The 15776-nt window shown below is 43.5% G+C and overlaps 1 protein-coding gene across 1 annotated transcript; it reads left to right on the top strand.

Annotated features, from left to right (window-relative positions):
- The first annotated feature begins 5085 nt into the window (after positions 1 to 5085).
- Positions 5086 to 15500, top strand: LOC139743585 (uncharacterized). The gene is made up of 6 exons (XM_071654061.1): positions 5086 to 5167; positions 5595 to 5698; positions 8191 to 8346; positions 9760 to 9910; positions 11239 to 15112; positions 15287 to 15500. Exons 1-6 carry the CDS (start codon positions 5086 to 5088, stop codon positions 15498 to 15500), a joined length of 4581 nt encoding a protein of 1526 aa, XP_071510162.1.
- Positions 15501 to 15776: the final 276 nt, after the last annotated feature.

A 15776-nucleotide genomic window follows, 5' to 3' on the forward strand; every position in this document is an offset into this window, starting at 1 on the left:
CTTTGTGGTATTTCTAGTATGATTTTTCTATCCCAATGAGAATGGCCCTGTCTCAGTGTGAATGAATTCACTGTTTCCTTCATTGAATAGAGGAGGCTAGCAACCTTTCAGTACCCATTAAAAGAATACTGTAAAACCAGAAATGTTTAAGTGTGCATTTTAATTTTGTGTATTTCACTATTGGACAGATAAACTTAAAATGCATGTCTGCTTATCTGTTCTTGTCTACACTGTAATGCATTACATGTAGATACCAGTGGTAATCTGCACAAAGTTCAGGCTGCGAAAAAGGCCATCGGCTCTAATTTGCGAAATTCCATGTTACTGCAAGTATTAACGTTTCTTGCTTTACAGCACTAAAAGGTGTTTCATACAGGAGTGCCTGTTTGGGATAAATTTTTGTTGAATTTTGAGGATGAAATATTAGCAGTCCTGACAGAGGACTTGTAATACAATATCTTTGTATCCGTACACCCCATGAAGACCGAACATTTGGTGATTCCTTCACTTTCGTTGCAGTCACAAGGGGTATTTCTGCATCAAGGAGAAATAAACAGGATTAGTGACGTAAGTTGTAAGAATGGCAACCAAAAATAGTGAAAGCTGCCAAAGAGTGACAGTACAGCTGAGTGACCTTCCATTGGCATGGACAAAATGAGTGAAGCAGATAAAAAAAAAAAGCCCAAAACAACCCCCCCCCCAAAAAAAAAAAAAAACAAACAAACCTGAATGTGACTGTGCTGTTGCTTGTGGCTTTCACAGCTTTTTGATCTATTCGCTGGCTCATGACATTTCATGGTATTGCTCACCATTTTTGTCCGACTATGTATAGAAGCTTGAGATCCCTTTTTGTAGTTTTTGTTTTCAACCTTATTTTTTTCTTAATTATTAGTATTATCCTTTTTTTGTTTACTTTTGAAATAATTCTTTCAGTGATGTTGCTTTAACTGATATTTTTCAGGATGGTAGAGTGCCCTCAATTTCCAGAGGTCATCGTCCTTTCAAAGAGGTGCAAAGATAATAGTGGTATAGACCTCTCGTCACTAAGTGATCTGATCTACTCGAGTATTTGACACAGACATTTACACAAAACATGTAATTGTACAATGTGGGGTTTTATCTGATGCATGAATTGTCTACTGCGTTGAATGTTGATCAAAAGTGCCCAAAGTGCTTGGCTTCTCTGAAGAACTTTTCAGGGTGCTACGTAACTTTAAAAAAAAAAAAAATTCAAATTCAAAACCACTTGCTTGGTTGGGCAAGCAGATTTTCAACTTGTTGCAGAACACTTGCCTGAACGTGAATGTTACTTGCCTCAAAAGAAAGTCCACTTGCCCCGGGCAATTGGACAAGTGCTTATGTAGCACAGGTCTTTCTTTTGCAATGCTCACAAAATCAGAAGATGAATGCTGTGACAAATACAAAGCAAAGCAAGAAAAAAAAAAAAGAGTTGGGATGATTGGATTTTTGTGATTGAAGCAGAGAAGCTGAAGATTGGAATTATAAAACACTGCAAGGCCAGTCAGTTTAAGCATGGCAAGTTTTCTAGCAAGTCCTGCTCTTCTCTAGATGTAGATGCTGCATGGGCAGTGGAGTATGGTGATGCAAAGAGGAGGTTTAGAGTATCCATGCCTTGACGACGTGCAGTCATACATCACCCAACGTCTCACCCATGACTCACTGGCGCACGCAGCCTGCCTCGCCCAACTGGCTCGAGTCGCGGCAGGATGGGGGTGGGGGGGGGGGGGGGGGTGAGGGACAGCCATAACTGATTGGTGTGTGAAGTATGGTTTCTGTCTTCTTCCCCCCCCCCCCCCCCCCAGATATCGCAAGCAACTTCACCTGTAGCTGTTTCCTCCTTGACTGTACAAGAGTCAGGCAGAGAGAGAGAGAGAGGAAGATCAGGAGGGGGGGGGGGGGGTAGGAAGAGAGATGGAGGGGGAAGTGCGTGTATGAGGGAGGATGATATGTGAGTTGTTTGTGTATGTGTGTGTGTCTGTATGTCTGTTTGATTTCAGGGGTGAGGGAGGAGAGGTGATCATAGAGTCAAACAAAAAAAGTGATGTTGAGACTGATCAACATGCTGGTCGGAGGATGAAGCTGGTAAGATGCTTCTCTCAATGTTGATCTCGCTATACATGTTTGAAAGGTTGTCTTCAACTTCTCACCCTTTGTTTGAAGTACATGTATGTTACACATACATGGTACCCCCAGTGTTTGTTTATTGTGGCTTCAGAGGACAATAGATATATACCCACAGTTCAGATAATGTAGTGTGTGCGTATGGCTTCCTTCATAGGGCCTAATCCTCTTGGATTCACATCAGTCATGTATCCAGAAAGAAGACAAACAACATAGGAGACAACATGAGTATAATGTGACAAATACATTGTACTGGAAAAGAAGGGGGGGGGGGGGGGTATAAATACCAGTACTTACGGAACAGGCTACCGCTGTCAGTCGGAAATGAAAACCAGAACACTGGTTGTCAAGAGTATGTTTTCCCTGATGCCCTGTTTTTTGATGCCTTTTCATGTGCTGGGAGTGTCTGCTGGAATGAGCAAGTGTGTCCTGTGCAGTCATGACTCCACTATCAGTCGTCATCAGCAATGAGTGTTTGCGCGCATGACCATTGAAGATTTTCCTGAAACTGTATGAGGACATTATACCTTTCTTGCCAGTTTGACCACATTTCTAAAGCTTAGGCCTCTAAAGGAGATTGGACATGTACATAGCATACCAGCTACTTTGGAGTAAATAAACTTTGAAATAACTGGACAATTTAACAAAGAGTTTCATGACCTACATGTAGATAAGATAAAGTTTTCTAGACTGTATATTCTTTTTCCTGTAGATGCATTTATACATTTCCCCCCTTGATAATCACATTAAAATTGATACAAATTTGAAGAATGTTTTAACTGTATCAGTACTTGTAAAATGGAGGATTCAGTGAAAGTTGATGTCAATGCTGACAATAATTGTCCCTAGTATTTGGTAAAGTCTTTTGTGTAAAGTTGAAAGTGGTTTTAAGGATCTTGGGAAGGTCATTTGATGCTACAGTACATCAGGTCTTACTGGGCACTGGTTTCCACATAGGGAATAACATTTTGAAATGTCAATGCTGTCCATACAGTAAATGCCAAGAAAAAAAAAAGTGATTAAAAAAATACTTTTCCACTTGCCTTAAAAAGAAAACATAGATCTTCCATGCTAGGCAAATATCATGTCGTCAGCATAAGCTGAATGTGTAGTGTAGTTGCAAGTTGCTACAAACCCACGGCCAAACTTGCCCTATTTCCCAGCCAACTAAAACTCACTGTTGGGCATGTGGTACATTTACCCCTTTTATAGACATAATACAAGCACAGGAGCACTCTCGAAGCATACTTCATCTTATGCCCCTCTGAGATGACCTGTAATCATATACAATAGGGAGTCCACAGCCCTCTGAGACTGTACATGAAGTGGATTACTGTAATGTTTAATAACAATGACGCACCGTATGGGAACTTCGAACTTGTACATACATGTACAATGTAACACACTCCCCCCATCCCCCACCACTTCTAGAGTGCTCAAAACATTTGTGATTGTTCATACAGCTCTTTTCATTTGCTCCTTTCGTCTCAGAGTAAGATAGTTTAATACATGTATGTAAGTGATATGTAGACATATATCTCCTGTGCCTTTATCTTGAGTGCTAGTCTTCTTTAACCCTTTGAACCCCGCATTATTTGAGATGGTTGTGACCCTCACCCTGCATTATTTGCACATATTGAGCATATTTTGCTAAATGACTGAATACATTGGTAATACATACAAAAAATACGACAAAGACAAATAACCACAGGTCTGTGAAGTGTGGTTATGATTACTCCAATTTCATTTGAGCTGCAATAATAGCTCAGTATGACAGTAATGATTACAATCATAATGATAATCAACATTAGTAATATTAGCTATAAAAACAATAACCTCACTCCCTGACTGTGCCACGCCCCCTCGACTTCGACGATCACCAATATGATCACCTCCAGCTCCAGCTCTAACGGCATCCCAGCTGCTATTTCCCCCGCTAGTACCCGGCTAAAATTGTACATCACCTTGTGCAGCATCTAGCTCATTATCTGTGTCCGTTTCATCTTCAAAATCACTGCTTTGACTATAATATGACTTGTCAATAGCTTCCTCATAATCACCAGATGATTCACCTAAGATTATCGCATGAGCCTCCTCTGCAGAATAGCATCTTTTTGCCATTTTTATAGCTCAAAAATTGCAAATCCAAACCGTAATCAACGAAAGTATAGACCGAAGAATCTCTCCGCATCGTTGTAGTGAGATGGCGTCCTATTTAGGGGGTCACCTGACAGTTAAAACTCAAGTTATCAAAATCACATGATTTCTGGCCGGTATACCGGCCTTTAGGGTATTTGCACGTTCTGCGCACGGCCGGTTTTCCGGCCTTTCGGATTCAAAGGGTTAAAGGCCTCCCTGGTAATGATGAAGCATTCAGGGCCTGTGGTTGGAGGTAGGTTTAATGCATCATCCCAAGATTAAAGGATGAGAACACACTTGTGCTTCATTAAAATTTTAGGCTCAAATTTTGCTGTCATTGTCAAAGGTGTTAGATGGAATAAAAAAGGGGGAAGGGCCTGATTTTTATGTCAAAAGTTACCATGACTGTGTGTTCAGGAAATTGGCATACTGTTTGATCATCTCTTTCAGTACAACAGCTTTAACCCTTTCTTTGCCAGTGACTTTGGACAGTATGTACAAAGCTTCGGGGTTTTCTGAACCATTTGGTACTCAAGCACAAAAAGGGTTAGACTGAATTCCACCATGAAATCACTCTCACACTTACTTTTAACAGTGAATTAACAATAGTGCAAGTGTATCCAGTCCACATGCATATGCTGACACTTTCTAGCATTTTGCTCTCAGCAACGGATTACCTGCAATCTTTCTATTCAAAAGGAACCATCCTTCATTTTTGTTTCTCCACATCTTAAATTCCAGGAAACAGATGTTTAGCCAGTGAGTTTCTATGACAACCGCATCCACCCTAGCCAAGGCAGCACCATGCTGGAGACAGTGGCAGAGGGCATCAAGACGCCCTCTGAGCTGGAGCTGCGCCAGTCGGATATGGAGCCAACATTAATCGGTTAGTTTGTGGTGACTCTTAGATTCTTCTTTGAGTAGGTTCTGCGAGCAAAGTTAGGACAGTAGTCATAGCAATATCAGTATAAAATGCTGTTTTGGCTCGTTTTGGTGAAAGCCATTTGATCACTGAAACAGTGGGTAGCTGTGTATCATAAGTAAAGATGTGAATAGTTCTATGCAAACATGTCTATTTTTTTAGATGTAAAAACTGAAATGTTAGAATGTGTTGTGAAAGATTATTTTTGTTGCTGTAGTTGAAAAAAAAAGTAGTTCTATCTTTAGAGGGGTTAGAGATCTACTGGAAAGATGAGGTCATTTCATGAAGTCGTTGTCATAGACTTGTAATTATCATTTATATCAAATCATTGTATGTATATACATGTATATCAATCTCTTACACCATATATTCTTTCCACTGTTTGTTCCAGGTGTGTGGGCAAAGAAAACTGTCCGGAAAGGCCGCACCTACGGCCCATTCGCTGGAGAGAAGAAAGACTGCAATGAAGTGTCTGATGACACCTACTCTTGGGAGGTCAGTGCACTCTTAACCTTTTGCATGCTTTAAATGCCGATTACAACAGAAAACCCCATAGCACTGCACATGCTGTCCAAAGTGCCTGGCACAGAGAGGGTTAAATAGACATTTCCATGAGAGGCATTGTAGTCTGCTGGACTGGGCACGCTGCTCTCTGAATCAGAAGATCTAGGGTTCAAACCCCGCTGTGGCACTGGTGGCCTTGAGCCAAACATTTTATCTATCTTCAGTGCTCCTCTCTAACCAGATGCAAAGATGAGTGACTGGTAGGAAGCTTAAAAATGTCATTGTTGATGGAATTACCTTGTCCCTGTCGGGTAGGGCTCCCCCTAGAGAGCAGATTAAAATGCGCTGTAGATATAGGTGTCAGTGGAGTGACAATGACATATTGGGAAGTGCATTTATCTCATCAACATGATAAGAATGCAATGAATCTTCGGTAAAAACATAGCAAGGTCCTGATCCATCACATGGAAAGAAGAAATGCATGTAACAACATTGAAAAATATCTGCAAAATTTGATGCCATTCCAAGCTATGAGCTGTTGATTCATTTTATGAGTTCATGTGCCATACAAGATTACTCATGCAGAGCAAGCATTATGCAGTTCTGATTGAAAATTGTCTCGTTTGATACCAGCACAAACAAATAGAATGTGCACATATTCCCTTCATCTTTTGTACACTATTCACATTGATTGCTATCACAGCTAGCAGAGTGATTGCATTCAGTATAATTGGAAATGAGCAAAGTAATTGATATTTCATAGAATGGGTAGCGAGAATCTTGCGATCTCATTGGTCGAGAGCTATGTGTTAATTTTGTACTGGCCGCACGCTGAGTCACAGCACTGGTAAACATGTTATCGCGCACTTGTAGCAAGAGTATGCGCACTAAGCAAGCGTTTGCGCGCTCAGTACGAGACGCCTATTGGCTAAAACAATCATGCATCAGTTTTTACTGGGTGCATGGTTGTGAAGAAAAACCATGCGTCCAGTAAAAACTGATGCATGGTATTCGGGCTCTCGTCTATGGCAAGCCAAAAGGAAATGCATCCAGTAAATTTGTCATTGGGTAACACGATAGAAAAATAGGTTTTTGGCAAGAAAATTACCCATTCTATAAAACAGATGACACACATGTCTTTTCGTGCGTCAGTCGGAATATAGTGTGCATGCGGTAACTATGGAATTTAGCCTAAACCCACGAGGCGAAGCCGAGTGGGTTTAAGCATTCCATAGTTACCTTATGCACATGATTCCGACTGACGCACTCAGACCTGTGCTTCATTTGTATAATGACTGGCAGAGTGTCAGCACTCTGTAAAATTAGAAACAAGCAATTTTTATCCAATTGCATTGTGTGCAAAATTAGCTGTGTGAAAATTGCCACCTTTGAATAGGGCTAAGAGTAAGGAACCAGAATTCTACGACAACCACACTTAAGTGGACCTGATAGATTGGACTGAGGTTTTTGAAGCACTGTGTAATGTTCTCTTTCACTAGCTGTGTGTTAGTTTGTTTGGTCTTTGATTTAGCTGTAAAGTATTGTTTTCATCTTTGTTACTGTCAGTGAGAAAAAGTCTAGCCAGTGCAGTTTCCAGGGATTGGTCATGCTGCCTTTTAACCGTATTACTGTGCTTTCTTTGCCAATTTGGCACGAATGTTTGGAAACTTTTGACAATGAATATATAGATATTATATTATCCCCTTTATCCCTACTGTGTCACCATGACCTTCATGTTGGGCTGAGGCACGCACTACACCTGGGGAATGTTTCATAAAGCTGCTCTTAAAGTTACGAACGACTTAAGAATAACTGGGGGGGGGGGGTGATCGTACCAGGGCCCTGTTGCATAAAACCCTTACCGCTGGACTTACCGCTCCTTTCTAGCGGTAAGTCTTCAAATTAGCGGTAAATTTTAATATCCTTGACGCTGATTGGCTGTGACGCCTAATTTTGACGGTAGTTACCATTGAAATTCAATGGTAAGTTTTATGCAACGGGCCCCAGGGCCCTGTTTCATAAAGCTGTTCGTAAAGTTACGAACAACTTACGAGCGACTGGTGATCAGCTCTGATGTGCTATGCTTATCAGAATTTCAATAATTCAGCACAAGAACTGATCACCAGTTGTTCTGAAGTCATTAATAAATTCAAGAACAGCTTTATGAAACACCCCGCCCTCCCCCAATTGGCCTTGCACACTTTACAACCAGATCCAATTACTAAATGCAGATTAAAGAGCTTGGCAAGTTCAGAGGGTCACATAAAGGATTAACCCCTTATGGTGATTTTGGACAGTATATTTCAGTGGTATGCATTAATTGTAGCTTTTGTCAGCTTTTCAGACTTTGATGGTTGGGTATGATTTTCTGTAATTATAAATTAATGGAAACTAGCATCATGATGGAAGATTCATGTATCATGCCAGGAAACTGCTCTTGGATATCTTAATCCACCGTTTTGTTGTTCTTTTGTACTGCTAAGATTCGAGGACCAAAAGGGGTGCGGCTGTACAGCATCGATGCGTCAGACCCGACAAAGGCCAACTGGATGCGCTATGTGAAGAGCGCAGGCAGCTATGATGAGCAGAACATGATCGCAACCCAGTACAAGCGGAACATTTACTACCGCACCCTTCGGGTTCGTATAGCTGGAAGATTCTCCTTGTTCTCCATGGGATAGGTGGTGGTGTCACTGTGACATAAAAAATCATCAGCCTATCATTATCAAACCTTCCCTCCCTCCAATCGCTTACCTGTACAGAAGACCTAGACATCAACAGAATTAAGATCCTTATATTCACTCACTGAAAAATGAACATCCACGACTGCACTCTTCAAGTTTGTAGCAAGCAGATTCAAATCAATCATGTCAAATTATGCCTTGATGCTCTTTAATAGGGCCTTTACATGAAGTCCTTCCAATCTTTTCCCTGTCCCCCCTTTACCCCCCACCTTTCCTTACCCTTTATATTCGTACTCATGTGGGAAAGGATGGAAGACATGATCAAGAACAGAGGTCCCTCTTTTAACAATACAAGCAACCTACCAAGTTGGGTTGACGTTACCCAAATTACGTAATGCATGAACTCTAAAAGCCTGCTGATATTGCTAATCATCAGGGATTTCATGATTTTTGTCGAGCCCACCGGAGGTGAGGGGAGACGAAGGGATCGCCTGCGGCGTCTGTCCGTCTGTCTGTAACGCTACAAAAACTTGAATAACTCTCTACTGTGGCCTTCAATTTCAACTTGGAGGGAAGAGTGGTTATACAAAGTTATACATATTACCAGACATGAAGGTCACCACGAGGTCAAAGGTCACAGACAGAGGTCAACAAACTTTTAGGGCCCAATGTTAAGTTTTTATGGCATGTTTAGATTATGGCTCATAACTTTTGATGTATATGTCCATTTGTGCCCAAACTTGGATGGTAGATGTCCCTTGGGGAGTTAAAGGTCACCACAAGGTCAAAGATCACAGACGGGGCTTAATGAACTTGTAGGGCCCAGTGTTAAGTTTTTACGGCGCGTTTTGATTATGGCTTACAACTTTTGATCCCTTTATTCGTTTGTGACCAAACTTGGATGGTAGGTGTCCCTTGGGGAGTTGAAGGTCATCACAAGGTCAAAGGTAATAGGCAGGGTCAGTGAACTTCTGGGAGTTAGAAAAACATCAATTTCTGGCACTTGCCTTGTGTTATTTGGTGAATTCCCAACCTTCTAAGCTTTCCAGTGATGTGTGAATGTGTCCCACTTTGATCAAACCTCCCTCAAAAGTGGCATGAAAGCCTTCCACCAGTCAGGAACAGTACTGCAAGCTTGAAGAATGTCATAGTGATTAACCCTCACATGACCAGTATGCAAGCAATTCGGTCACCAGTGGTAGCCAATAAAGATGATGATATCATAGAGGTAAGCCATGCACATTTTTTTCCGAGTGTGTCCAGGCTACTATACTGCAGTGAAGATGCCCCCTTTTGCTTTGATGCGTTATCATTATTTTAATGTAAAAGCTTTTCTCGCATCTTTGTTCTTCATTCTACCAAATGCAGGCGATTTTACCGGGGGAAGAGTTGATGTGCTGGTATAAGAACATCCCGCCCAAGACAGAGGGCACTGACACAGAGGAGAGCGATGGCGCCCTCAATACGTCAGGAGAAAGTGGGACAAGTGGGGCAGCAGACATGGATTCGACAAAATCAGGTGTGCCTCAGTCTCAGTCAGGTTGCTCATATGTTTGTTTGTCCCCCCCCCCCCCCACCGTGTTGTCGTAAATGTGTACTAACAATATTCTAGTGTTAACATGCTGCTTATTGCAGCAAGAACTGTTTTTTTTTTTCTTTTATTTGCTTAACTGTCATGCCACAGCTCCTATGGCAGATTGCACACTGAGATGCAAACTCGTAAGAATGCTTTCCATGGTAATCTGTGGCACTGATATTTGTGAATAAAGAATTTCCTCTTATGCTACATTGGGGTTATATCTCTTAGAACTACATGAAACTCCACATGACACTCTTTTTTTCCCCCTTAAAGACACTGGTGGCAACTGAATGACAAAAAAGAAAAAGAAAAAAGAATCAATACTGAGGTCATTTCTGCTCACCAAATTGGCAACACAGCCCTACATGGTTGGTATTATAACACATGGTGTTCACATTTCTTTTTTAAAATTTTTACACATACAAAAATTGTTTTTTAAGGAGGGCTTGCTCAATCCTTTTTTTTGACAAGATGTATTTGGACTGATGCACAAAAGCTGTTTGACACCTTCCAAAGTGTTTTTTTTTTTTTGGCTTTTTATTGATGTGATCATGAAATAGACCACTGCTTTTCTTGTAACTTTTTTCTATTGGGATACATCCCACATTCCACATTTACTCTGTATTTTTCCAAAATTGTCAGATACAAAGTCTTTGCATTCATCATTTGAAAAAATATTTCTGAAGATTTCACTTATGGCTATATCCCTCATTAATCATTCCTTATGAAAGGTGCTGCTTAAAATTCCCTGAGAATGGTTTGACATATTTTTGAGAGTAAATCTCAAGATTTGAAATGTAATAATACACCAACTCTCAGAAATCAGTAAATAACATTTGTGCTTTTATTACCTTTTTTGGGGAATTTATGAAGGATTTTGATATTTTGGCAGGTAGGGTCAATGAACTTCGGAGTTCAGGCTGCGCATATTAGAGGTTTGCATGCGCGCACTAAAGTGCGTGCTCTGGTTTCTGCTAGGGCGAGGCGCGCCATGCAGCTGAGGGTTTATGACGTAACAAAGGCTTAGCTGAACTATATTGGGTACTTGGGCGACTTTCAGCACACAATGCTATAAGTACGTATGGGTGGAAATCACTGATATCACTGATATCTCTATGGAAAAACAAGATCAATGGTGGAAATGAGCTGCATGCTTGGTGGAGGTCTGCGCTCTCAGAGTGCTTTTCTAGTTGTTAATATCTAGCTGGAATTGTCTGTACTGCCTGCCTGCATTAATCACATATTCTATATCTATGTTTCCCGTGCAGAAGGAGATGACAGGCAGATGCCCATTCTTGAGAAGATGGAGATGCCAGAGATGTCTCTGTCTCAGCTGGACTCTACCATGTCGACAGAGTCCGAGAACAGGGCCAAAGTGCCTGCCCACTTAGACGTGCCAATGGAGAACGATCTTGATGACAAGGTAGCCGAGCCCCCACTCATCTCACCCATCTACCCTTCCAATGGACATCACGCTGCAAACTTTGCCTCCATAACGGCTGAAGGGGATGTGGCAGGCGTTGGAGAGACCAATGTGCAGATTCAGGCTCCCGACATATCTTCAAGTGACACAACTGCCCAACTACCACCCAGTCTGACCGAGGGTGGAGACCAGGTTGATCCAGACACCACCTCCTTGGCTGTCATTGAGAGTGGTGACAAGGGACCCAAAAAGAGCCGTGCTGACATCAAAAAGCAGATCAGAGCCCAGCCGGGCATCAAGAAAAAGGGGCGGGTCGGACAAAAGATTCCTTTGAAGCGTCCTCTTGGCTTTGAGAATAAGAAGTACCAAAGCAACCAGCCAGATAAGAGGGTGAATAAAGATGGCATCACTGAGGCTGTGATAGGTCCAGACTGCGTCAGCGTCTTGCCCGATGGGTCGGAACTCTTTGGCTGCATGTTCTGCCCGAAGAAGTGCCGCTTCCCCAATGGCCTCAAGTTACACCTGATGCTGAAGCACCACATCCCTACAGTCACAGTGGATGGCGTCAACACTAGTAAATGGGGGAAAGGCCTCGGCCCAGGTGACATCAAGAAGAGGAAAAAGAGCCCTGTTGCCGAGAATGGCAAGTCGCCTGCAGGCAAAGCAGGAGATCAGGTTTCCCATCAGAGCACACAGGGAGTGAAGCCTGATAGTAAGTCACCAAATAAGGAGCAGAAGAAGGGCATGTTCATGTGCGAATTGTGCAACAGGTCATTCATGTATGCGACATGGAGGAACAAGCACCTGCTGCGGCACAAGGCAGACATGAACGAGGAGCTGTTCACCTGCTCTGATTGCCCCAGGAGGTTTGTGACGGAGGGAGACCTAAACAAGCACAGACTCACACACCGAACGAAGCTTCCAGGCAAAAGTGAGGGAGGTGCAAAGCTTGAGTCAAATGGGAACATACTTTCTGGAAAGCTTAATCTTTCAGACTCTGCTTTTCAGGGTCAGAGAACTGAACCCACAAATGGTGCAGCGGCTGAGGTAGTCAATGACTCCAAGCTAGATAAAGGCAGTGTTAGAGTAGTTCAGTCCAATGCATTTGTAGCTTCCTCATCTGCAGGGGTGGTTAGTGGAGGTACCTTACTGCAGGTGGAACAACTGCCTCAAAAGAGACGAAATGTGACCAGCAGGAAGGGTATGTTAAAGAAGGTGGCGTCATGCTCCATGTGTGGCATTGAATTTGTGTCGTCCTCAAATCTTCACCGGCATCTGCGGAGGAGACATGGCATCATTCAGGCTGGCAAGAAAAGCAGTGCTCCCATGACAGCTAGTGCCAATCAGAGTGAAGAAATGATGAAAAAGGAAGGAAGCGAGGTGGTAAATCAAACTGTGAAAACTGAAAAGATTGAGGTCAAGCCAGTAGTCTCACAAGAAAGCCTTTTGACAGTGCCTAAGTTCAGTGCTGCACAGACAAAGGGGCACATGAAGAATTTGGCCAGCATGACCAGAATGATTAGGCGAAGGCATGCAACGGCGGTACTCCAGAATATGCTGATTGAGAAGAAAATCGGTGCAAAGGATAGCAAAGTCGACCAGCTGCGAATCAGAGCCAGGCTGCATGCAGCGCTGAAGCAAGGCAAGAGCTCGGCAGTGAAGAGGCATCAGCAGGGCTTCAAGAGAATTGAACAAGTTGCATCCAGACAGCCCAAGGATGTGCCCAGCATAATTTGCCCTTGGCAGAGTGATGTCAAACCTGGACCTTACATACCGACCAGACCACCTTCCAACAAAACCGAAGTGCCTTCAACTTCTGCTGGCACTTCATCGAACTGTGTTGAAGTCCTTGACCTTAGGGTGAAGAAATCAAGCAGTGATGGCACCCATAAGGTTGGCTATACTTCCTCCATCGTCTTTGACCCATCAAAACCTGTAGATTTGTCATGCCATTCCCGACCTGTGATCCAAATTCCCACCTATCAGTCAACCAAGAGACCTAAGATCGCAGTCTCTATCCCGACACAGGAGGTCAAGACTATCACAAAGATCAACATCACATCGCGCATGAAGTCAACTGGATGGAAGTCGTCTACACTTGCCAATCCTCTGGAATCCCTGGACCTGGAGAGAACCACCAAGTTCTCTGTTCTTGATGCTGCAATTACATGCAATGTGTGTGAGGTCCCATTTGACTCGATGAAGCTGCTTACCCAGCATGTGGTGGCTCATGCAGAAGACTTCCCATACAAGTGTGAGTTCTGCGTGAAGCTGTTCGAAACAACGGACCTGCTGGCCTCCCACAGGTATGGCTTGCACAGGGTTGGAAAAATGTTCTGCTGCTCGGAGTGTCAGCAGGAGTTTGCCTACCTCTCAAATCTGAAGCAGCACCAGGCAGACATGCATGCAGACCAAGCATGTTCTTACACCGAGAGAGGTCCAGAGGAGATTAGACCGCAGAATTTCACAGATCCCACGAAAGCCATACAAACACCACCAATCCTGCCGGAGCCCAGAGAGCGAATCTCTCTCATAGCTCACGAAATGAGCAAGGTTAGCCCTTCCAGGTTTGGCCGTTTCAGCGCACCTGCTCATCAGGATGCCAAGGGTGCCTCCCCTCGGAAGCAGCCAACCAGGAAGAAGGATGTCCCCTGCAATCCCCAGAGGCACCACCCATTTGCCCATGCACGAGAGATTGGCTACCTCAGCACGCTCTCTGACAACAAAAATGTCAGTCATTATGAGATGGCCACGAACAATCGCTGCACCAAGTGTGCCAGAGTCTTTGGGAGCACTGCAGACCTGCATGTGCACATTATGGAATGTGCATCGGTTGTCACAGCAACCAAACCAAAGCCAAAAACTCCTGTTAAGACCCCACCGAAATCTGCAGAGAAGAAGAAGGCTGTGCAGGAAGCTAGGCAGAAAAATGTACGGGCTAGAAAACTTAAGATGCAAGCTGCCAAGAGGAGCAAGAAGAAAGCGGTGCAGAAGGTCAATGAAAACGACGAAAGTGATGCAGCACAGAAACGCAAGAGAGCTAGGCCTGGACTTAAAATGTACAACCCCCTGAATCATACTAGGAGAAGAGCAAGTGCAAATATTGATGATGTGCATGCATGTCAGGGGTGTGGCAAGCAATTTCATTTCATCAATGGGTTGGAAAGGCACATGAAACTGTGCCCCAACAAAGACAAACTTTTCAATAAGAATGCCAATCCCAACTTGGCCCCGAGGAACATGAATCATCAATGTGCCTACTGCGCCCGCCAGTTTGTTTACCTCAGAAGCCTCAAGAAGCACATTTCTAGCTGTCCCAAGAGACCATCAGATGCACCGACAACGGTTCCAACTCCAGCAGTGGTAGCAGCAGTTACAACTTCATCAACAACATCACCCACCGCAACAAAAGTAGCCCCCTCTTTGGGAAACTCATCTTCAACTCCGACAACTGCAGTGTCTCATGTTACAGAGAGTGGTGTCACAGTCACAACTCCAAACGGCAGTGCCACCACTGTTGCCAGTGCAGAAAGGAAGAGTCCAGGTTCTAGCACTTCTACTCTAGGGGCTTCTCAAGTGGAGAGAAAGGTTGAAGAGGAGGGTGTTCCTGATAAAGCTGCTGTTGCTGCAAATGGTACATCTCCAGCTCCGAGCACTCCAAAGAAACCACGGAGACGGAGGAGGAGGGTCGACCCCTACAGCAAAAAGAAGCGGTCGAGGTCAGCATCTCCAAGAACAAGATCCAGACCAAATAATGATGACGAGGAGAAGGAGGGGGAGGAGGAGGAGGAGGAGGAGGGAGATGAGGAAGAGGAAGAAGAAGAGGAAGAGGAGCACCTGGCAGACGGAGAAAAGGAAGGGAGTGACATCCCGACCAGTGACATCCCGACCAGTGACATCCCGACCAGTGACATCCCGACCAGTGACATACCGACCAGTGACATACCGACCACGATGGAAGTTGGGGAGAAACAAGGGGCAGAGGTCTTGCAGATCGAAGAAAATGGCAACAGCAGCAAAGATGAAAATACTGCAGATAGCAAACTAGAAGGAAATGAACAAAGAGATAGTATTGAAGAAGAACAGAACAGGCAGATTGATAGTTAATATACTGTGAGGCTTTTAGGTGGGAAAAAGAAACTACATTGTTGAAAAGTGTGTCATGCAAAGTGCACAGAGAGAAGTCTAATAATGTGTTTTCAATTCTTGTTCACTGACACTACAATAATGTTGCAGATGCTGTTCATTTCAGAATAGTGTTACTTGTAGGATATATGCCTGTGCTGTGTAAATTTCTTTGTCTCATTGAGGCCATGTCACAAAGGTAATCATGGGGCCATTTTAAATCCAGAAACATGGCAATACTGGGGCACCGTCAGTCAC

The sequence above is a fragment of the Diadema antillarum genome, unplaced genomic scaffold (assembly GCF_040938485.1).
Source record: "Diadema antillarum isolate AM-2024a unplaced genomic scaffold, OU_Dant_1.0 seq00001098_RagTag, whole genome shotgun sequence".
Classification (NCBI taxonomy): Eukaryota; Metazoa; Echinodermata; class Echinoidea; order Diadematoida; family Diadematidae; genus Diadema; species Diadema antillarum.

Coding starts and splice junctions, on each gene's coding strand:
- LOC139743585 (XM_071654061.1), top strand. CDS start 5,086: ATGCTGGAGACAGTGGCAGAGGGCATCAAGACGCCCTCTGAGCTGGAG. Junction 5,168..5,594: donor TATGGAGCCAACATTAATCG/GTTAGTTTGTGG, acceptor TGTTTGTTCCAG/GTGTGTGGGCAAAGAAAACT. Junction 9,911..11,238: donor CATGGATTCGACAAAATCAG/GTGTGCCTCAGT, acceptor TTTCCCGTGCAG/AAGGAGATGACAGGCAGATG.